The sequence below is a fragment of the Cavia porcellus genome, unplaced genomic scaffold (genome assembly GCF_034190915.1).
Source record: "Cavia porcellus strain 051 isolate PalLab524CR breed Dunkin Hartley unplaced genomic scaffold, mCavPor4.1 scaffold_1, whole genome shotgun sequence".
Lineage (NCBI taxonomy): Eukaryota > Metazoa > Chordata > Mammalia > Rodentia > Caviidae > Cavia > Cavia porcellus.
Genome location: NW_026947484.1, coordinates 85,954,504 through 85,977,506, shown reverse-complemented (window position 1 = coordinate 85,977,506; position 23,003 = coordinate 85,954,504). Strand labels below are relative to the sequence as shown.

Below are 23,003 nucleotides of genomic sequence, written 5' to 3'. Positions count from 1 at the left end.
CATGGATAGGATAACATCTATACCTTGTAAATACAATGACATTTAGACATTTATTAAGGCTCCCCCCATTTTTTAAGACTTTAAAATTGGATGATCATACGGCATGCATTTTTTTATTGTTTTATTAGGGTTCCCAAGAAGTTACCTTGTTAGCAAACTATCTATAGCAAATCAGCTGAATTAGATGTATGTGGCAAATTAGAATGTGCCTTCATTGACCAAATAAAAGCACAAGGAGAATTATCTTTGTTTCATATGCAACGATATGAACAATTTGACACATTGAGGGTATGATTTTCCAAACTATTATCAATATGAAATTGTTTCTACTTGTAGTTGCTGCCGACTGGTATAACTTTACAGAGAAAACTGGAGATAGGGGAGAACAATTATGCATACACTATTTTTGCAGATAAAAGCATAAAAACAAAAATAAAGGCGGCAAACTGTGTGAGACTACCACCGCAGTCTATCTTTTCCTCAGAAGAAAGTGATTCCTCACCTGTGCATGCGAATATAATATACATCTTTCCTATATACAGCCTCTAATTTATGTTAGGCCCAACAAAAAATTAATAGAATAATTTTTAACAGTATCCTGCAATGTTGTGAATGATCTCTTTTTTGAAAGAATCAAGACATATATTTGATATTTTAAGATTGTGGTTAACCATGATTGACTAAAACCAGAAACATGAATTTCATGGACCAAGGAAGACTATTATGTTTAGACATCAAACTCGCCCCTGCCTCGGGCATGGGAACCCCTTCTTATATCATTGTCTCTCTGTCAATAGCTTTGTTCTTCATACGTTCCTTAAGACCATTATTTGATTCTTTCTCATTTTTTTCAATTCCACAATATGGAACACTGTGCAACTAGGAAGTTTTTGCATGATACTAGTTAAATATTTAAACAATATACGGGAATAGGAAATTATTATTTGGAAAACGCTAATCTTAAAATGCAGACAAGAATGAATGTAGTTATTTTCCTCAAAAATCCAAAGTACAAATGTAAATCTAGAGAGTACATACAGCAGGATGCTGCTAAAATCAATCACAAGTCTAAATTTAACAAAGCTAAATGAATTTCTGAAAATGATTAAATGTGGTGAAATAAAGGAAATTCTAAAAGATACTCATATTCAGGATCATGTTACTTTGCACTTTCCTCTTTGTGTTTATTTTTATAGCACATTTATTATGGTTGTTTGAAACCCATGGTTCACTAATAAGCAATTTAAAGAGGTTACTGAAATTTCAAAGTAAAATCTAAAACAATAACTTAAAGAGCACATGTCAACCTTCCTTTTGATTGAAGAAGAAACCAACCCTAATATTATAGGAGGAATAGATAGGTGGTTAGATCAGGCAATTCTCTTTAACTCTTCCAACTTGGTGGAATCACCTTAACAGATATCTCAATCCAGTTCTCAGGAGGGTAATCAATAATACAGTCTTTACAGTAAGATGATCACAATTAACACCCAGGGTGGTACTACGTGGAATGGGGTACAGCAGGAAGAGGGTAGGGTATAACATCCTGTCATTGCTTTCAAAGCCCTATGTTTTTCCTGAGGGCACCAAAGAACAGTTGCATGAAAGCCAGAGTAAATCAGCCCCAGGGAACACTGTCTCTGCAAGATGCCAGCATTAAGCTGAAGTGGAGATGAGTTTCAAGTTCAGAACACCCCCATACAGCAGTAAAAAGATATAAGATATCGACACGCTCAGCTGCATCTTGTTAAAAGCTTCCTGCGGGTTGGCAGAATGAAATCTTTATTTAAAATACACAAACTATTGTCAAGGGAAGGATGGAGAAGAGAACACACTAAAGGGGCCAAATGCTTGCTTAACCCATCAGGAGCAGCAGCAAAAATGGAAAAGTGTCCACGTTTTCTTTGCAGCAGTGACAACAGAAAAGGTGACTGACGCCCTGCATCAGCATCCATCTGCTCATCCCATGATTTCAAGATGCATTATTTCTTTTATTATTAATTATATGTTTCCATGGGGAGGGTGAATATATTATTATAAATAGCAAGAGAGGAGATCATTTGCGCTGCCATTTGGCAATAAGAACAGCAGCGTATGCAATGAGAGCTGATGACAGGAAACAAGCAGTATCACTGAGCCCCGGCAGCCCTCCTACCAGTCAGCGCCAACTCCCTGTTGGTAGTCAGCGGCTACCTAACAGAAAGTTCATGTAAAACCATTATTGAACACTAACAGGAAGGAACGGAGACAGTAGTGAGTGGTATTTGATGGTGTAGAGAGCAAGAAGGAGGGAGGAAGGGGAGGTAAGGAGAGGGGATCATAATTAGTCATCATCTTGGGCAGACGACAGCAGGAGAGGGAGAAGTGCTTTGTATAATTACAGAGATGAACTGAACATATGCCCACATACGTGCGCAAGGTATGTGTCCTCCCCGGCTAGGTGCTATTATCTCCAAGAGCACCTTAAATGTTTTGTGCCTGTGAACTTTCTTGGATGCATGAGCTTGGGGGCTGTAGGGAAGCTGTAGGGAGCCTGGGAAAGGATGGGTTCAGAAGGGTCCAGGTCCCTTCTGAACAGCAAAGGGGATGCAGCAAGCACGGGAACAGGCAGGGAAAAAAAAAAAAAGGCGGGGGGATATCACCTATATTAAGCTTTATTTCTTTTTGGGAGAAGGTGACATTTCTGTTATCACATCATGAACATACAGGAAGTAGATGTTTCCCTCCGGAGTGCTTACACCACCTTTGACCAGAGGGGACCTAGGATCCTGTTCAGATTACCAACAGGATAATTACCTTGGCTTTCTAAGTATCAACGTGGGACGCTGCTCTCTCCTTAGCAGGAGACACAGCATTCCTTGCCCAAAGCTGTGTGCTCTGATCAGACATAAATGATGGTAAAGTGGTAAAAGCTTGCTACTGCGTTTCTCCCACCCTGTTCACGCTCTCCCTCCAGCTCAGTTCCCGTTTATACTTGGCTAAGAGGGGTTAAGGGCTTTAGTTCCTGTCTTCTTGATCCCCAAGACTATAATAATAACCCTCTGCTGCGCTTCTCGTACACGCTGCCTCACTAGGAGGTGTGGAGGAGCCCTTTCTCTCTTGCAGCTGTCCATGTCCTGTCCTCCCAGTAACAAGGCTGCTTCCCGGCAACTCTCTCACAGGTTTTTCCCGTAACAACCAAGCACCTTTGCAAAGCCCTGTCTCCCTCACGCCCAGCCAAACTGCCACGCGCCCCAAATGAAGACTACCTCCGTCCAGTTCCCGAGCTCAAGCACCTTCCCGCGCCAGCCAGCAACCCCTGCTCCCTTTCTCACCCCTCGCCCGAGTGGGCGCTTCATAACCAGCAGTTGCATTGCGAATTAAATCTCTGCCCCTTACCTTTTAAACCCTCCACGCCTCTTAGCCCTGACCCAGAGCCTGCCTGCATAGAAAATCACCAATGGCAGGCTCAGGGACGCCCGGACAGGCGCGCCCGGGGTCCACACCTGCACGCGTCCTCTGAGGGTCAAGTGGCCCGGGGTAGCCCGCGCCCGGCGCGCTCCTCCGCTCAGCTCGCCCCGCGCGGAGCTGGCTCGCTCGGAGCCCTGGCGCCGCGCCCAGCCCGGGGTCGCGGTGGGAGGACGGCGGGCGCCGGGGTAGCTGGAGGTGCTCGGCGCCGTCCCCGCTCCCGGCCCGGTCCGGCCCGGCCCGGCCCGCGCTCCCACCCCGCCGCCGCCCTCGCCGCGCCCGCAGCCATCAAGTGGCTCGTTAAGGAAATGCAGGTGAGTGCGTGCGGCCGGGGGCTGCAGCTGGCGCCCGGGTGCGAGCCGTGCGTGCGAGCGAGCGAGCGAGCCAGCGAGGAGCCAGCGCGGCAGGGCGAGTCCCCGCGGAGGCTCCCGCGCCAGCCGCAGCCTGCTCCCGGCCCGGCCCGGCCCCGCTCCCGCCCGGCCGCGCGCCCCAGACACCCCCGCCCGCCCAGCCCGGCCCGGCCCGGCCCGGCCCGCCCAGCCCGGCCTGCGCTCCTCCTCCCGGCCTCCTCCCCGTGCCGCGCTGACGGCGGCCTCGGCGGGGCGAGAGCAGGTACTTTGCCTTCAGAATAATTTGCAGGACCCACGCGAGCTTTCGGGCGCCCCCCTGGCTTTGTGTGTGTGTATGTCTGCGGTCGCCTCCTCCAGCCAGAAAAAAGAAGATCCCACTTTTGAAACAATCAGCAGCCCAGGGAAGCATCCCACCCAGCCAAACCCTGCCAGGCTGCTGGGCATGTGCTATCTTCTCCTTTAAATTTTTTTTTCCAGTTTATTCTGGGCCTGTGTGGAATAGAAAGACAGTTCTCTGTTTGACTGGTAGGAGAGAAAAGAGAAGACTCCTCAGGGTTTCCGAGGAGGAATGGAGCGGCTGCCTTAGTAAGTAAACTGTGCTTCTGTTCTTGTCTCCAAAGTGAGGTGTGTGCTGAACGCTGTCTCCCCGGTGGTGTGGACAGTTTGCTCCTTTGACTAGGGCGAAACTTGACTTATATAACTTAAGTAGCTCCTATGTGAGAAGTGGTTTGCTAAGCATTTTTTGCTTTTGTTTGTTTGAGGAGGAGGACTTAGGAGACTTCTGTACAGGGAGCCTTCCTGGGAATCCGATTTTCAAGCACTTATTGTTCAAAGGCTGTTGGAAGTCTGGGTTGTGAAAACATAGGTTGATTCTAAGATGTAAGGTCTGTTACTTAGAGAAAGCTTGAGAATCCTGACCCTAATGCTCACTTCCCTGGCCACCTTCAACCCCTAACCCTAATCCAGCCCAACTTCTACCCTCCTTTGACTTCAGTTGGCTGCTTGTCTCATCTTTGGTTTTGAAGAACACTTTAAAAAATGGGTCAAGGAAAGCCAGGGAAGATGATTTGAAGGACCAGATGAAAATCCCGTTGAGATTTCCTCGTGCCGGTGGTAACATACAGTAGTTCTGTGAGGTAATCATACAACTAGCCTCCTTGAAGACTTTGACTGCATTGGAGAGGGAATGTGGAAATGCTTCCTAAAGGACAGAGCTAAGGCTGTGACTTCAACACAGCAGGTTATAAACTGTGACAGAGGCTCAGTGACCGGTGACAGGTTTAAGGTGTCTCGGAAGTCTAATATCTCTGCAGCAAAACTTTTGCAGGCGATAATTCTCTTGGGGCTAATATCACCAAGTCAGTGGCTGCAGCATTTCGGTGAAGCCAGGACAATCTTCCTTCCTCTATGCAAGGGTTAACTATATACCTTTAAAAATAAGATATGTAGTTTAATGATTGCTAGTTTTTTTGTAATATCTAAATAAAACCTTTGTGTTATGTCAGGAAAAATATAGTTGAGTCAGTTTGTTTGCACAAAGAATCAATAACATTTCAGCATTTTTTTCTCTTTATCACTGCCAAATGGATTCTGAATCTAATTCTTATTGCATTGTTACAGTAGGTACAGTAGAAATTGCTATATAGGTAAAATGAAACTGATTTGTAACAATTTCAAAGTTACTTGACACAATAGCACTTACACTGACAAGTGTAGAATGGTGATTAGAAAAACTTTGATTTATTTTTAACTTTTAATTTTTTGTTTCAAAACCGAGTAAAAGTTGTAAACCTGACTACAAATTACAACTGCTGATCTCACAGAGAAGTTCTTTTCAAAAAGCTTATTTTTCAAATAATAACTAAAGACCTTCTTGTTTTTAATTTTTGATAATGGCAAGTTGAATATTTTTTATCTGTGTATTATCTCATGTATAAAGCAGCTGGGTTCATTGAGCATTGTTTTTAAAAATTGTAAGAGTAAAAAAAATGAATAATAACTAAAATGGGCAAGTCTTTTAGAATTATGATTAAGTTTAAAGCCTTAAATAGCTTGGGACATAAGTTTTTAGAGTGATGTAATTGGACAATAGGACTGCTGATGAATTTGTTGACAGGAAAGAAATCATTTGGGAAAGATATATTATTGTTTCTTGAAAATGACTTTATGTCTTATCCAAATGATTTTTTTAGAGGTATTACTGTCCTTGGCTGCCATATCTATTATTGATTAAAAAGGAAATTCATTTATCTTAAATAAGGTCCTAGGATGATGAGATTTTGATTATAACATGTGACCTCTATCCATTTGTGACCTCAGGTTTCACACAGGATAAGGATATTAGAAAAAAAAATTGAAAAATGAAGGAAACATTGTTCATAGTAGTCCAGTTTAAGAGTAGTTGAAACACTGTATTGTATTTATTTTAGTACAGAATATATTTACCCACAATAAGAAAAGACAGGAAAAATGTTTCATCGTGTTTGAATTTCTGAAAGCAAATAATTATAATTAACATTAAAAAATAACCTGACACACATTCTGTCTCTGTTGTAATTATGTCATATTGCTAGGCAAGATAGCTGGATGAAGACTCTTCTAGTAAACCCTAAACACCTATTTGATCACTGTTAATACAGTGTTATATAAAAAGTCAAATCCAGATGAAGTGATTAAATTGGTAATTTTTTTGCTACCAACTTTCTGTATTCCACAGAAGGAGTTGCAACTTTGAAGTTGAAAGAAGAAAGTTGCCAGTGTCAGCAGAAATCTGTCTTATTATGCAATTGTTCTTGTTATTCAGATCAGATAATGGCCCGATGAAATACATAAGCAGTCTGCAGGGAATGAATGATTAATTCCTATAACGTGTGCTTACTAAAGGAGTTCTAACTAATAAAGTGCTGTGTACCTGCATTTGCTTACAGTTGCAGTTGGTGAAGGCAAGCACACTTGCTTTTTCTTTTTAATATTAGCATAAAATTTACAAGTCAACTCCTGTAACTATAGCAACCTAAAGATAATTTTGTAGAGCACATGGTTCTATATTTTATGGAGCTCTGCATATGATAACCATTTACTTAAGACACTTAATTTAGAAAGTAAAACAAAGTTAATTACATGTAATATTGGAAGGTTGAACTCTTGGTGAAACTTAGTTTTTCCCTGCATGCAAATCACAGTGTATCTTCACTGTGTTTAACAAGTACAGTGAAAGAACCCAAATGCCTGCAGATAGAGTTGTATAGGTACAAATGAAATTTTGTTCCAGTGATGTAAAGTCTAATGGCTAAAGCATTGCTAGTTATCAAAGAATTATCTGCACACTATGCTACACTTTAAGGAATGGATAATAGAGCACATAATTGTGGCACCAATTGGTATAAATTGTTTTGTGGATAGAGAAGTGTCATTAATGTAAATTTTGATATTTCATTTTATCTAAAATCATTATGATAGAAGATGTTAAATCAACAGATTTTATATGGCAATTCAACAATACATGATGTGAAACTCATCATATATGGTGACCTGAAATGTATCCTACATGCTTAAAATTTACCTACTTATTATTTTAGAAATTTCTGAAATAAGTGATTTTCAAAATTGTAATATTAAAATCAGTATCTGTGTTTATATTCACTCATGCATTCATCAGTTTATCCATATATCCATCCACATCTCACACTTAATACAAGAAGTAACTTACTGTAACTTTTCTCTATTGGTTGGAAAAAATACCTTGATTTTAGTAATGTGTTTTAGATGTGCACCTATATGTAATTTAATAAACTTTTAACAATGGAAATGATGAGATGAAGACATTTAATTAAAAAGTTATGGTGAAAATTAATGAATTTTATCTTAAATTGAATGTCATTTCAACTTATTTATCTCCTTATATATTTAACTGTAATTTCTTTACAACTACTGGATTGTAGTTAGGTCTTTTCAAAAGTAGTTTGGCATCAAATAAAGAATAAATTTTCAGTGCTACAATCAGACAATGAAGAATTTAACTGCTACAAGCTATTTAAATTCTTTCAAAATACTTTGAAGAAAAATAAACAAAGAATAAAAAACAAATAACAATAACCCCTAAGTGTACACTGAGATGATTGTAGAAAAAGGGTTTTGAGTTTGCCTCTCATTGTTACTGTCCATTGTGTGACTCATGAGATTTAGCTGGGCTAGGTTTTCTCCTCCGTCAAATGAAGACATTAACCTAGCTATTCGAGATACTTCTAATTTCCAAATATTATTAAACAAGTCAGTATAATTGATACTACCATGTAGCAAATTGTCAAGTTATTCTGTGACAATATGAACATCTATATAGGAGTTGGAGACTAGCATCTTATTTGACAGGAGGGTTTAGGGGAATTTCTTGAAGCCATGTAAATAGTACCTGGCCATTATTATGTGGACTGAGTTTTTTATTTGGATTGTGTTTGGAAAGGGGGATGTATATTGTAGGATTAAGTGGACTGTGAAGCTCCTCTGAAGCATCTATTTTTCCAGCTGTCAAGAGGATATTACGTGGATAAACATTTTTGAATGTTGTTACTCAATAACATAAGAGTATAAGAACATAAAAATAAAAGTGAATGCTTACTGCCTTTGGCCTTCCTATAAATAAGAGGGGAAGAGCCTTTATTTCTACATGTACGATATTTGATGATATCACGTTATGATAAATACACACTTTTGAGTTCACATTTGTACATGTTTCAAAATGTAAAGTTAGAGGGAACCACAATAGAAATTATTTCATCTTTTTCATTTTAAAGGGGAAATGGAGAACTTCAGATATGAAAAAATACAATTCTAAGATCATTCTGTCATTTTTACAGAGATTTTTAATACCAATTTGGTTGTATTAAAGAATATTCTGTGTCAGGTAAACATAAAGACTATGCTTTCTAAACCTGTTAGTACATTATCAATAAAATAATTGCCTTGATGATATAGAACACAGTGTATGTTTTTTCTAAAAAAATCTAATTTTAGGAAATGAAAACAGAATGAAAGTTAATTTCAAAAGTTTTCTTTCTTAAAGAAACCAAGAATTTGTTCTCAGTACAATTAATAGTACATAACTGATAAAATTTGAACCATTTCTCCCTTTGAGAAAAATCAGCCAGTCCTTTCTGTGATAAAATGCTTGTATTGTCACCAGTAGACCTATATTTCTCTATAAAATATGTATTTTAGATCACTGGTTCCTAGTAGATCATACTATACATATTTTCTCACTTGGAAATATAATGAAGAGGGCCAGGGATTTGGCTTAGTGGGGTAAGCGCCTGCCTGGCAGGTGTGAGGTCATGAGTTTGGTCTCCGATACTAAAAGAAAAAAAAAAGAATGAAAATATAATGAATATAAGTGATTAAATATAGACATGTGTGCTATTAATGTTGTGTGCATCCATATGTGTACATGTGCATATGTATACATTTCAAGATATCTGTTAAAGATGGATCTTAGTGAACTGGTGTGCTCAATGATTTCAGGAAGCTGTATATAGTAATTAAATACTAAAAAAAAAATGTTTCAATGTGTGTGTGATATATGAGATCTATCTCTGATTGGTTCATTAACCCAACTGAAGTTCAATAATTTATCATATCACCATGAACTTACACCTCATAAATTCATGTAGATCTTAAATGGCATATTATAATAATTAAATACTTTTAAAGTTACAATAAAATGAAAATGTTTTCTCTATATTTAATACACATTTACTTACAGTAGGTGATAAGGAAAAGAACAAATGCATCATTTTTACCTTTAATTTGAGATTAAAGTTATCTTAAATTCTATGTATGTAATTTTAACTGGGTTGACTTCTGTGATCTGGTGCATGTGTGATACTATCTAACAATACTCTGAAAGAGAACAATAAATCTATTATAATTAAATGTACATTTAGCAAACTTTTGAAATATTTATTAATTTTGCAAATATTCAAGTAATGACTAATTCATTTATTGCATTGTGGCCATTTCATTTATTGCATTGTGACCACTGAATTATAGTTGTTAAAAACTATCGCTGGTTATACTTTCCAAATTTAGTTTGCATTACAAAGTGAATTCTTCTAAAACTTTCGTTAACAAAGCCAGGTGTGTACCTGCTTCTTTTTAGCAATAAACAGTGTGTGTTCTGGGACTTGGATCATAGGAATAATTCCATTTCCTTTTCTGGGTAGGAGACCCTGGATACTTGAGGAGAAAGGCCTTGAATAGAGCCATTTTCCATCACAAAGAAAATAACCTAAATCTTATAGTTCAGATCCAGATCCAGAAAAGGTTAAAATATGAAACTCTAAAGAGGAGACAAAACCAACAGCAACAAAAGCCACTCACCACCACCCAAATCAAGAGCAATGAAGCGCTTACTGTTTCTAAACCTGACCCAGGCTGGACCACTTAGCTAAGAATTTTATTTAGAAGGGGAGAGAAACGTCAACAAAGATAGCATCCCTGACACTGTTCTAATACAGTGACCTGGAATCTTTATAATGAAGGTCAGAATTTTGACTCAGTGGTGGATAGGGGAGCAGATAGAGTGAGCAGAAACTTACTGATTGTATCCTAAAGACAACATTTCAATTTTTCTTCTTCTCAGAGATATTTCTCACAATAAGAAATATGTCTTTTTTACCTTGGGATAACAGTCGTGAGATTCACAGAAAAGTCTCTCTGTCACTTTCACTGGCTTAGGTTTCCAGTTCTCCACACTATAGCCGTGAAACTCATGATCTGTATAAATTCCCTAATATGTTACAGAAATTAAAATCAGGCAATAATTTAGATATTATAAACACATTATACATTACTACTGGAAATTGTATCCTTTTTATCTTTCTCTGTCTCTTTCTTTGTATCTCTCTCCCTCTGTCTGTCTGTCTGTCTCTCTGTCTCTCTCACACACTCTCTCTCTGTATATATAGTGAAGTCAAATTTACTATTGAATTTTGTAACATAACACATATAAATTTGGTCCCCAAATATGTATTGAGTCTGTTATGTATCAAGAAATACTAAGTAAAATACTCATGCTAACAATGTAAAACTACCCAAATTGTGACAATCCTATGTTTTATGAAATATATCCACATGATCACAAATGTTTTGATTTAATAGAAAAAATGGAATCTCCCTATAGAATATTTCCCTTTAGGCCTCAGAAAAACTTCCAGCTACATACTGTTCCCTTTTCCTCTCATTCACTGTCATCCTCAGGCAGGACATGTCTCCTAGAAACAGAAGTAGAATCTGCTGCTCATGTAGCAGGTGCAGGCTGTGGCCCCCTCCACCGGCATTGGTCGGCATACTTTATCTTGACAAGTGGAGTACTCCAGTGCCAATTTCTCCTGTACATTCCAGTTTCCAGACTTCCAGAGTGGCATTAAAGAACAGGAAACATTTACCGTTCTGCCCTTCTATCGACATGGCGCAACAAACGCTTAAATAAATCGCCAAAACTCATAGCAGTTTAAATTTACCTTTCAATGTCCTGTATGGATTTCCAAATAGCAAGATACAAGTTACAGTCAAGACTTGTTATTGTCTTTGTCTGTAACCAAAACATTACAACAAAAATGCTATGGGACTCTCAGAAACGAAAATGAGGAAATTATATGCAATTTGAAGCATGTAAGAGAGATTTGTATGTGGGGCTTTGTAATATTTATTTTGGAACAAACAACCAAAAAGAAAAGAAAAATATAATTTACATTTTTAAAAGTGTACTGGAATCATTAGACATCTCTGAATTTAGTAAATTACCCTTAATGCTTTTCTTGATTTCTCTTAAAGAAATGATGGAAGTATTTTGACTAAAATTTCCATTGTTTCCTATTTGATTCCTCTAAAAAAGTCTGTATAACTTTTAAAAAATGATGCCCAGAGTGTGTAACGTTTTACATTTTAAATAGACAAGCAAGCAAACTTTTGGGGAATGTAGTTTAATGGTAGACAGCTTGTCTAGCATGGACAAACCTCTGGCTTGAAATTCCAGTATCACAGTATCTATCTCTCTATCTAACCTCTTAAATTTATTTTTAACACTTGTTTGCAGTATATAATGTTTGCATCCCTTGTATGGAGTTGGTACATGTATATAACACATCTTAATTCATTGTTTCATTCCTTCCCTCTCCTTTCCCTCCATTTTCTAACTTTCCATTGTAATCTCCAATATCCAACTAGTTTTCATTAATATTTATTGATGGGTCTTATTTCAAAGGGCCATTTCTTGTGCCAGTGGTTGTAAGCATATCAGCGGCTCCTTCTGCAAGTGGCTGGGTTCATCCTGTGTCACACATGAGCTGTATTTCTTCTCTCCTATGAAACCCATGTGGTCAGCCCTCTGAAACGTGACTTAGCCTAATTGTTCATACCTGTGAGGTTGGAAACACGAGGGCTTTCTTGTGGTAGAATGATGGGCTTTCAATGATTGAATTTAGTACTTTATTCTCTCATTTCCCTGACTTGCAGGAAAGCGTTCTTCCTTTTCAATTTTTTGTGGGCTCAATGCTTTCCTGTTTTTTGACCAACTCTTTCTGCTTTAGAAACACGCTATTGTTTATTAACACAAATTATGTATTTGCTGAGATACATTAATATTTGCTAAAATACATTGGTTTTGCTAAGTACACATCAGTTCTTAACATAACAGTATATTATCAATATGGATACGCAGATATAGAGAGTCAATTTTAGTAAAAGGACTTGCAGGCAGTATCTAAGACTATTTTGATCTGAAATCTTATGTCTGCTCAGTAATGAACCAAGGCAAAAGGCTAGGTCAGAAGTAATCAGAAGGTTCATGCCATTGTACAACAATCCTATCTCTTTCTATTTATGTTTCTTCTACCAGTTCCCCTCTCCTACCTAGTTTGACTTTCCTTGAATACCTGACACTTCAGACATGCAGAGATTTTTGTGTTAGTCTTAGAAAATATAAAAATATATTATTGATTTAAGAATAGGTTATATTATTTATATTAGGTAGTTTCTTTACATCTCATTTATCTTTTTCATCACTATAATAACCCACATTTCATAAATAATCCATCACTATTTATGAGGGAAGCAATTGTAAGGTTTTTATTTTCAAATCACAGATGGATTCAGGACCACTTATGATCTGATATTCTTCTTGAGTTCTTGAAAAATATTTTCTCATAATACTTTATCATGAGCTATGGATAAACCTTCAGACAAAAGATGATGTTAACAGTTAATATTTACTAATTCCTTAATTCATGCCACTATTTTAAGTGCTTTACATATATTATTTATCTGCGTATCAATCTTGTGAGTTTGATAAAACCCTTTATTTTATAGATGAAGAAACTAACATTTAAAGAGGCAAAAAAGATCGAGCAAGTTAAGCACATAGTCATTCCATATTTTAAACCATGCTGTTGTATTAAAATTGTGTAAGAAATAATTTCTAAGATTTATATCATATTTTTCCAAGTGTACATTAAGCCATAGAAGGAATGCCACAGTTGCATAGATTCTATATATCAGAAGTAGAAAGTGGGAAGGATTCTACACCTATTTTTATAATAAAATTTCTTTCAATTGAAATAAGCAAGTTATTTTTAAGTGTATAATTTATTCATGTGAGTGAAGAAGAACAGAGATTATTAAAGTCCCTCTCTATCGAATAAAGAAGCAGAAGTGAATCACATCAAAAAACACTTAACTAAGGCTATCTCATGCCAAACGTGAGTATGTAAGAGTAATGCAAGTGTTTTGGTGACACTTTTTGACTCTTAAAAAAAAGAGAATCAGTTACATACTGTAGCTCTCCACTTTCACCAGTGGTGGCCCCTAAGGTCACATCCCTCTCTCAAGAGATTGATCAAAGTGGTTCCTGCCACTCCGATACTTAGGTGGTTGTGGTTTCTTGGTCACAGATTTTATGCTGGATACTTAAAGATCTTTAAGTATCTTGCTACCCATGCTGTCTGTGACCAATAGATAATCAGTTTTGAGTCAGTTCTCCTTCCATAAGAGGGAGACAGAATAGAATTAGAAAGGTTGAAAATCTTACATCCTGATGTAGTAAGGAGTGACATTTAGAGTCAAAGTGTCACCTCTGCTAGTGACTACAACTCAGTGTATTTTAATATCTATCCCTCATGATAGTGAAACGAGATTGTCGTACTAACTGATGCAAAATAAACAGAGATGCTGATCATAGTAATGTATAAGAGAAAGAAAACTAAACATTAGTCCTACGAGAATCATTTTAATTATAGTACTTTGTGTAAATTGCTTACTTTTTATACTGACTATCATATATTGTGTTACTGGATTGCATTAGATTAAACTTTTTTGCAAGTTTATTTCACTTAATATCTTCATTACTTTTGTCATATGTCGATTACTGTTTTTAAAGAATAGGAACACTGCTTATTGGACACAAAACAAATTTAAAAACATGTATTAGAACATAATTCATGACTTAATCTATAGATTACATGGATGTAAAGTAACGCTATCTCAAAAAATAATTGAATAAAATCATCCTCTATAAATATTTGTTTTCTAATATACAATGAAATCTGATGTCCAAATCCTGGAAAGATAAAACAGATATTGAGGATGTTCTATAAAATTTTCAGAAGTTAAATGAAAAAAATTTTTCTTTCTTCTATTTAATGTATTGAGTTACATCTTTCCTCGTAGATATGATGCACTCATCAAGTTATTAGTTTTACTAATACTATGAGTCAAAACACATACATGAAATTGTGGGGTTTTTTTTTTTAGGAAAGATACAAAACTATTTAAGAATAAAAAGGTTAAAATTTTTTAAAAAATGGAAAGCTAAAACATAAAACATAAGAAACTAATGTCTTGTTTGTATTTGGGAAACTTCAGACCTTTACCTTGCAAGTATGAAAGATTAATAATAAACAAGTAGAGGACAAATATAATTGGATTATCTTTTTTCCTGTGAGGCTTCTCCTTCCTTGCCTAAGGTTTTGTAGTTAAGAAAAGTCAACAAATTTTCAATAACAAATTAGAATGAAGTCTAAAATGTGCTAAAGCAGGCAGTTTTATGATGTAAACCTGTGTACTAGAGATCTTTATAGAACTGCTAAACTGTTAAATTCCTTGTCTTGAGATAGAGTTTGCTTTTCTGTCACTAAAGAGCTTGAAGCAGGAGCATTGGTCAAAAAGGTAAAACACAGAAGCATTAGAATGTTTAAAATATTGGCAGTAAGTTCACTCTTTTGTATTTATGAAAAAAATAAGTTATAACCTTCAGGTCCAGAGTCTGTCCATTCTGTTTGTCCTGCCTGTGACTGCCTGCCTGCCTTCTTTCCTTCCTTTATGACTTCATTAGTTATGAAATTACATAGATATATATGCACATATGAGTGTATAAATATATATAGTAAAATTGTGAATTAAAGCTCTACAGGCAGGCAGATAGTTCAGTTCAGTTAGTTATTTGAAAACACCAACATTTACAACCCCAAGAGATGGTAGTTCCTTTGAAATATAGGTTATATCACCAGATTTTTGGCACCATCCATATTTAGAGAAGTGCTATTATAAAAATTGATACTTACTGTTAACTAAGCTCTGTTAAGCCTTTTTAAGACAAATGTTAAATATTTTTGTATGGCCATAACTTTATGTCACAGTCGTACCAAATCTTACCTGGCTTGTTACTGCCTGATTTGCCTCTCATTTACTTCATTTATTTTCTCTGTCCTAAAGACATTTTTCAAAAGAAAGAAAACCAAATAGGATCATTCTCTAAAAGCTAAGTGATTTCTAATTGCTTGGAGAGCAATGCTAAAATACACAATATTGACATGATAGGAAGGGATCTTCATTATTTAGATTACAAACAATCTTTTTATCTCTATTGCTTGCTTTTCCCATAGAAGTTAATAATAAGGTCAGGCAAATACTTTCAAATTAGGTTAAATAATTTAGGTAGCTTCTTATTAAAATAATAATACCTATGATTTATAACTGCATTTTTTTTCTATTTGAAGAGGCAATACCAAGAGTTTACAATACAGAATGTCTACATCCTTTAGATACTAATTTTGAGTCTGACTGCAGAATATCATGTATGAATATTTTTTTAGTCAATGGCTGACCTGTGATCTAGTCCAGCTTTTGAGGGACCTCTTTTTGTTTTGTCGCTTTGCTAAAAATTAGCCACCTATTACATTATTTCGGAACAACAAATTGATCAGTGTTTGGTTGTCTCCCAGCAGCAGCCAGCTTCTGCCATGTCGAATGGTGATCTCTAGCAAAATTTTACATTACGTTTTCTCTGTCAGCTCTGAAGTGGTCAGCCTCCTTTGGCTCCCCATCCTGGAACTGTGTGGGTTTCTTACCATAGTCTGGTCTTCACAGACACACACTTTGCTACTTACAGCTTGGCTGAGCTCCAGGTCTTTGTTGTTGGCGATGTGAATGCAACATCTGTTGAGTATGGCACATATGTAGTTACTGTCATCAATCTTAGGCATTTGGATCCCTTTCCAGGCTTGTGATACATATCCTGTAACGTGAAATTTGTTTTGCAGAGAATGTTGCAGATTGTAAAGAAAAATAGAATATGAAATGATGTTTTTTTCAATATAGCTTTGATAGAATTTCCACAAAACTTACCGGGTACTCATGTAACATTTGACCATTTCTTTTGTAGAATTACCAAATAAAAATGATTTTAAAGGAAACTTATTTGCACAGTTAGTTTATACAAATCATTGATCTTTTAGGTGATTAACTTTGAATTTTATTATTGTAGGTACTATAGAATGCACCTCATAAAAGGAGGTTGTATAGTCACCATATCCAATTCTTTTTCAAGATGATTTTTAAATATATTGCATGGACTTTTATTGTGTAGCTACAAATCAAAGATAATGTATGGCTATGGAATTGTTGATATAACCTATAGTAAAATATGCCTATTATATTAAGAATTCACAATACTAGGATGTCTGATTCTTTCTGTGGAAAGCTAGAACTTATGATTATTGATTCTGTTGAGACTGAAGGACTGGAAAGGTTGAAGTGTTCTGATTAGAAGAATTAAGAATCTACCTCTTCCATCATTGATGAAAACTTAACAAAAATACAAGATAGAGGCTTTTTTAAAAGATAAAGCAATTACAGTACTTGCCTTAGAAAACAGTTGTTTGTTTGTTTTTCTTTTTTATCATAAAGTAGCAGTCTAAAAAATTTAAGGCTTGATCTTTTACTTTGGGAGTCATATATTAGGGTAATTAATTAATATCAAAAAAGAAATAGATTTGGTAGGTCATATAATATGCCTGAAAACCTACATCAGTAGAGAGATAAATAATTGCAATTTAAATATTCAGTACTGATCATTGTATAAATGAGTTTACAGATTGAATATTTTTATATCCATTAAATACCACCAAAGAAACAGAGAAAATAAAATTATTTTTCTGATTTATCAGTCTTAAGATTAGTGGTTCATTGTGATGATATTATTTTAGAGGATGTTCATGGCCCCAGTTTATGATATGTTATTGCTCAGCCATTATACGTGGATTGGGCCACATCTGCAGTGTCAAATTTGATTTATAAATGGAAAATCAAGAAAAATATATTTGGATGAATCTGATTTCCTTGCCAAGGAAGTTTCAATTCAGTTTGGATGAACCTAGTCCCTTGGATATAACTAGCTGTATAGAAAGCTGGGGAATTGAATCCATATTTGAGTAGTTACAGATCTAAAATGTGTGAGTTGGTAAGTCTCTTGTTTTTGCATTGCTTGGGATAAAGTCTAGCTCCTTGTGCATGCTAGGCAAATTTTCCATTATTAAGCTATTTCCAACTTCTGGGAGTTACCTGAAAAAACTAAACCAAATCAAATCAAACAAAAATAAGATATTGAAAGATATAATATTCTCCACTTTGTTTATTCCTTTTCTTAACAAAAATTGTAGTAAGTAATGTTTTCTTTCTGCCTCATTATATCCTATGCTAAATATTCTCCTGTACTCTTTGAATCAAGAATAACTAGCTTAGACATTTTATTATTTATATTCTGGTTTGCAATATCTGTGTATATTCTAGAGCCCCTTTAGGTCATCTGTGTTATACTTTTGTAGTGGTGAGTTTCATCCAGCAATCCTTGGACTGTTATTTGATATACACGTAACTACATAAAAAATATAAGGTACTATAGAGAGGGCCACTCAGTAAAAATTTCATTAATATAGTCATATATTTTGTTTGAAACAGTACTTTTAAAAATCTGTGATGTTCTTGTTTGATATTATTTTCATTGAGATATATAAATATGATTATGTGTTATATTTATATATTTTTCAAAACATTTACTAAAAAAGTAGAAAAGCTCACTGATGTTGAACATTACATTTCTATGGTTAGTTTTTCTGTTATAAAGGCATTCAGGTCAATTTAGAATCTAAGCAACCTAATGTAGAATCCATTTCTCTGTATAAAAACTATGATTAGCATTGTGTATAATTTTCATTTACTTTTCAAACATAATCACCTAAAGAAAACATTCTAAAAGAAGGTTGCTTCACCATCATTTCCTTTAAATTTTGCTGAATCTGTTTTTTACTCTGATAGTGACTACCAAGCAGAAGTCATGAGCATTTTTATTTTTTTATTTAAATTATGGCACTACATCAACTCTCTTTATTGAAGGAACAACTTTGAACTGGAGAATACAAAATGTACAGTCCTTACAATAAAAACACATTGTATCTTTATTATGGAATAAAATATGTAAGATGAAATCAAAGATTTATAGAATTTATATTTTATAGTCAAATATTTTCTCTGTTATTGGTAAATTTTGGTACCCAAACTTCAGTGTATGGCTTTCCTGTCGCTGTATCTGCAGTTTCTAGTCTGAGAAGACTATGTTGGTTTCTAATGAATCCTATTGGTAGATTTCATGAGGGCAACTAATGCCTATATCCACACCACCCCCATTCATTAGGAATGCATTAGCACTTATGATTTCCCCAGGAAAAATGTAAAATTTCCCAGAAAATCAAAATACTCTAAAAGCATATAGCAACCCCCCAAAAATACCTAATATTCAGTGAAAGCCATGTTTTATTCTTAATTTAAGAGAATTTCTTATTAGACAAAATGCTTCTTGCCAACATTCTAGCTGTAAATAATGCAAGAGAAAATAGTTTAATAATTTCAATTAATCCTGAATTTTTCTATTAATTTTTCTAATTACAGTCAATATTCATAAATCTGGCACTTCTGGTGTAAGTTAAAATCTTTGCTTACTATTGCAGTAACATTATAAAACCAGATGTTGAACTGCAGAATACTTTAATTAAAACTATTTTCTAATCTATAATGAACTACTTTAATTACTTAAAAAGCTTCATAATAAATATTATTTAAAAGCCAGTATTGACTTCTGTTTCTTTGGAATTTCAATGTTAATAAAATGTGGTACATATCCTGTAACATGAAATTTGTTTTAGAATTTCAGTGTCAATAAAATGTCAGTTTTTCTTTCTGGAGTTGAATGGTGAAACGTTACATAAATTCAGTTAATTCATTTGAAGATAACCCTGCTGTTGCTCAGAGTATGTTTATTCAAAGCATGGCTTGTTACAAATTGGCTTTGGGTACACAAAAATCAAATCAAATATTATTAAAAGATAGAAGAAGATAACTTGCGCTGGCATATATTAAACAATTTTGAAAAAGTAAAGGAAAAAAAGGAACATTTTGGAGAAAAGTTTTTTCTGTATCCCTTTTTAGTCTTATTATATGTACTCTTAATAATGAAGTATTTTCCATAGCAATCCTTGAAGTCTCACCATATATATATATATATATATATATATATATATATATGCAGAAAAATAAATCAAAGACTGAAATGTACTCTAACAGGATTCCTTTATCATCATCATAAGAGGATAGTTTTTTTTTACTCTGTTTAAAGCAGCCTTTTTAAAAACATTCATAGGTTTTTCTTGTTTGAGTTGATGTACTTGGGAAAATTACATCTATTACCCAAGACTTGGTCTGTACTACAGGTGATATATCTCATCTACTGCATTTTATATCATACTTCTGCAGTACAACCAAATGTTATTCTAATAGTAAATGTAAATAATTTGAATATCTTTAAGGTTAATTACCTTATAGTCTATCCAATTATCACATATGTAATCATATTTTTCCTAACAAAAGTAAATTTGTTTTATTTAATGTCATTTTTTTTTACTCCCATGTATTTGAGATATATACATTTAATCTTGGGGGATGGTACATAGACATATCTCAGCATCTCATTTTTCTTAATCTACCAGGTGTTTTTCAAAATATCTAATTTGAAGTCAGGAATAAACTTATTCCATGTTCCTCTCATTAAGTAGTAAAAATAGTGCCATTATTAAAATGTTACCCCATAAGAAAGAGACTACATTTAAATAACTGCTGCTTTTTTGCTTCATTTTGTATTATATAACCTTTAAGTTTGCTCATAACCATAGAAAATTTTGTTTCAGAAAAAATTATCTTATTAATTGCTAGACTGATTCTAAAGGACTAAGCTGCATGTATGTGATAGAAGCTCAGCACATGTAGGGGGATAAAAGAACAAACGGGTTTATTACATGTTAAGTGTAATAAAATGCTATGACAAGCACCACTTTTCTTTGTTCAGTATAAGTTCTGTTAAATAATTGCTAGTTTTTATTATAAAATGAATGGTTCATTATTATTCAACATGTTTAACAATAACCTTGTTAGAAACTCAGATTTCAATTCCAGCTTTAGTACTACTTACTTGAGTCTTAATATTTGAAAATGTTAACATTTAAAAAAAAAAAGGTTACTCATCTCTAAAATGTACATCTCACATTCTACCTTAATGTGTTTACATGCAAGTCAGAAAGCAAAGATAAGTGTTCATACATGTGTGTATTTGTGTGTGTATAACCGAATGTGCAAGATTACAAAAAAAAGTTCAAAGGGAAAATAGCTATAACTATTTTAAGACATATACTATACTAATAATTACTTCCATAAAGTGTGTGGCCTAACTAATGTACACTAGAATGTTGCAAATGTAATTTTCTTTTCTTATAAGGCATCCTATTATGATCTTGTTAAAAATCTTGTGTTAAATGTATAATGTAAAAGAACTCTGGCTATTAATTTTTTAATTTGTAATATGGCAACTGTAGCTTGTTATATTTTAGATGGAACTTTACTGTGGACAAGGAAAGCAGCTAATATATATATATATATATATATATATAACACCAATCTATGTACATAGTTAAAATTTTAATTTATTATAGAAATACAATAACATTTGTGAATCAGTTAAGCAAGTACTTCAAACTGTTGAATAACAAGAAAGAATATATTTAAAGGATAGAAATGATTCTGAATCTGTATATCAGAATTATCTGGAAAGCAAAATACAATTGCCTGTGAAAGATCAGATTATTTGGTGAGGGTCAGAGAGAAAAACAGGATTTCCTAAAGAAACCTGGTTATGTTCCTCCCATTTTCCAGAAATTTGGTGGTAACATCTTCCACTGAGTTGTCACTGATTGTTTCAATTTATTTCGGAGAACTTATTTGTTATTTGAGAGAAAATTGATGTAAAGCTGTTTTATTAGTTGTAATTTGCTTTGTTTTATGTTTCTTCTGTTTTTATATTCTCTTTTCCCCATGAATTCGCAATTAACATTAGAAAATTATTTATATCAACTGCTTTTGTAATTAATACATTCCTATGAATTTCTCTAGAGACAACAGTACCATAATGGGTGTTTTGATAAGAACTAAACCTTATTTTCACTATGAAAATGGTGCCTTTATAAAGTTAAACAAGAACCACTTGAGCAAATTGGTTATTTTGTGTGTTAACATATGGCCTATTATCTTTTATAAAGAGTTGTCATTTTAGTAAATAAGTCAACCTGTCACTGACTTATTTTCAGGGGAAAGCTGTCCTGAAAATCCTCCCCACATGCACACACACAGCTGGGCAATAAAATTAAAATTGGTATCATTTCTTTGTCTTTAAAGTTCAAATAATTCTGTAAAGAATAGCATTTTTCATTTAACCTCGTACTTTGACAAAGAACTGCTCAGAAATCTGTACACTTTTAGCGCTAGGATACCAATATTTTATCTTCAGCTGTCCTCACCATACACCTTTGAACCAGTAGAGATGCAGTGATACCTCATTAGGCAGAATAATGTGGTCAGGCCGTGACCCCGCACTTCTGAAGCAGTGTCCCATTCTGTGGACTGTGTCAATGACTAAGTGGGTCATTCTCCCAAGGTTGTAAGCCATTCATTCTCATTAGGCTGCCAGCCACCAAACTCCAACAAAGCACGGGTTCTTTGAAAATGCAGTGAGTTATTGAAGTCACGCCTATATCTGCTTCTCTTTAAAGCAACCAGTAATTCCAAGAGCATAAATTAACTGAAATTTCAGGTATAAATAGCATCCGTTTATTTTTGCTATAGTGAGCTTCCTGCTTGTATTTAGATTGCTTTAATATTAATCATTAATCACAATTTCACAGGTGCTTTACCTTTTCCAATTTAGTTAAACCAAGACTGAAGTATAAAGGGTAATTCTGGTGAACTAGTAAAGGCTGCAAAATTAAAATCTACTTCAGTTATACTTAAGATGTATGTAATGTAATTTCTCTTTTATTCATTTTCAAGGGAAATAGAGAACAAATATTTTCTTAAAACTGGAGGTAAATGGTCCACTGTAATTACAGGTAAAAGAGACTATACAATATACTTATTTAAGTTTATTCTACCTAATAGAATAAAACTTCTTCAAAGGAGCTGGATTCTAGTGTAAATGATTCAAATGGGTGGGAAAGATTTAAACACAACTAAAACGGGAACGTAACTATTATTTTCAAAAAGAAAACATAAAACCTCAATACTCCCTGTTTTAACAATTGTTATGTTTTCCTATGTGCTGAATATATGTTTTTAAAAACAGGGAAAGGCCTAGAAAGAGAATGAGAGAAAAATGGCTTTTGTAAAAATTAAAAGCACAATTTCGGGCCATAAGTAACGCATCTGAAATTGTAGACTTTCTATTTTATTTCTCAGCAATAAGAAAAAGACATTTTGTCAAGATTGCAAATAGGCTTAAATGTCTTT

The 23,003-nt window shown here is 34.7% G+C and overlaps 2 protein-coding genes across 28 annotated transcripts in view; one reads left to right on the top strand and one right to left on the bottom strand.

Annotated features, from left to right (window-relative positions):
- The window catches only part of LOC111757496 (spidroin-2-like), a 95,865-nt gene extending 84,727 nt beyond the window's left edge, over nucleotides 1-11,138 (bottom strand). Inside the window, exons 1-2 of the mRNA XM_063246328.1 lie at nucleotides 11,014-11,138; nucleotides 3,379-4,068 (exon numbers count right to left, since the gene is read on the bottom strand). Of these exons, the coding sequence (XP_063102398.1) occupies nucleotides 3,379-4,068; nucleotides 11,014-11,138 (815 nt within the window). The remainder of the gene's footprint in view (nucleotides 1-3,378; nucleotides 4,069-11,013) is intronic.
- Nucleotides 3,955-23,003, top strand: part of Ptprd (protein tyrosine phosphatase receptor type D) — a 2,079,748-nt gene continuing 2,060,699 nt past the window's right edge. For 14 of the 27 annotated variants that reach the window (XM_063251087.1, XM_063251083.1, XM_063251074.1 and 11 more), the window contains exon 1: nucleotides 4,081-4,382. The gene's annotated coding sequence lies outside the window, so the exon portion shown is untranslated. Of the gene's footprint in view, nucleotides 4,060-4,079; nucleotides 4,383-23,003 lie in introns of those variants that run through there. The other 13 variants (XM_063251136.1, XM_063251128.1, XM_063251102.1 and 10 more) reach the window with 4 other exon arrangements.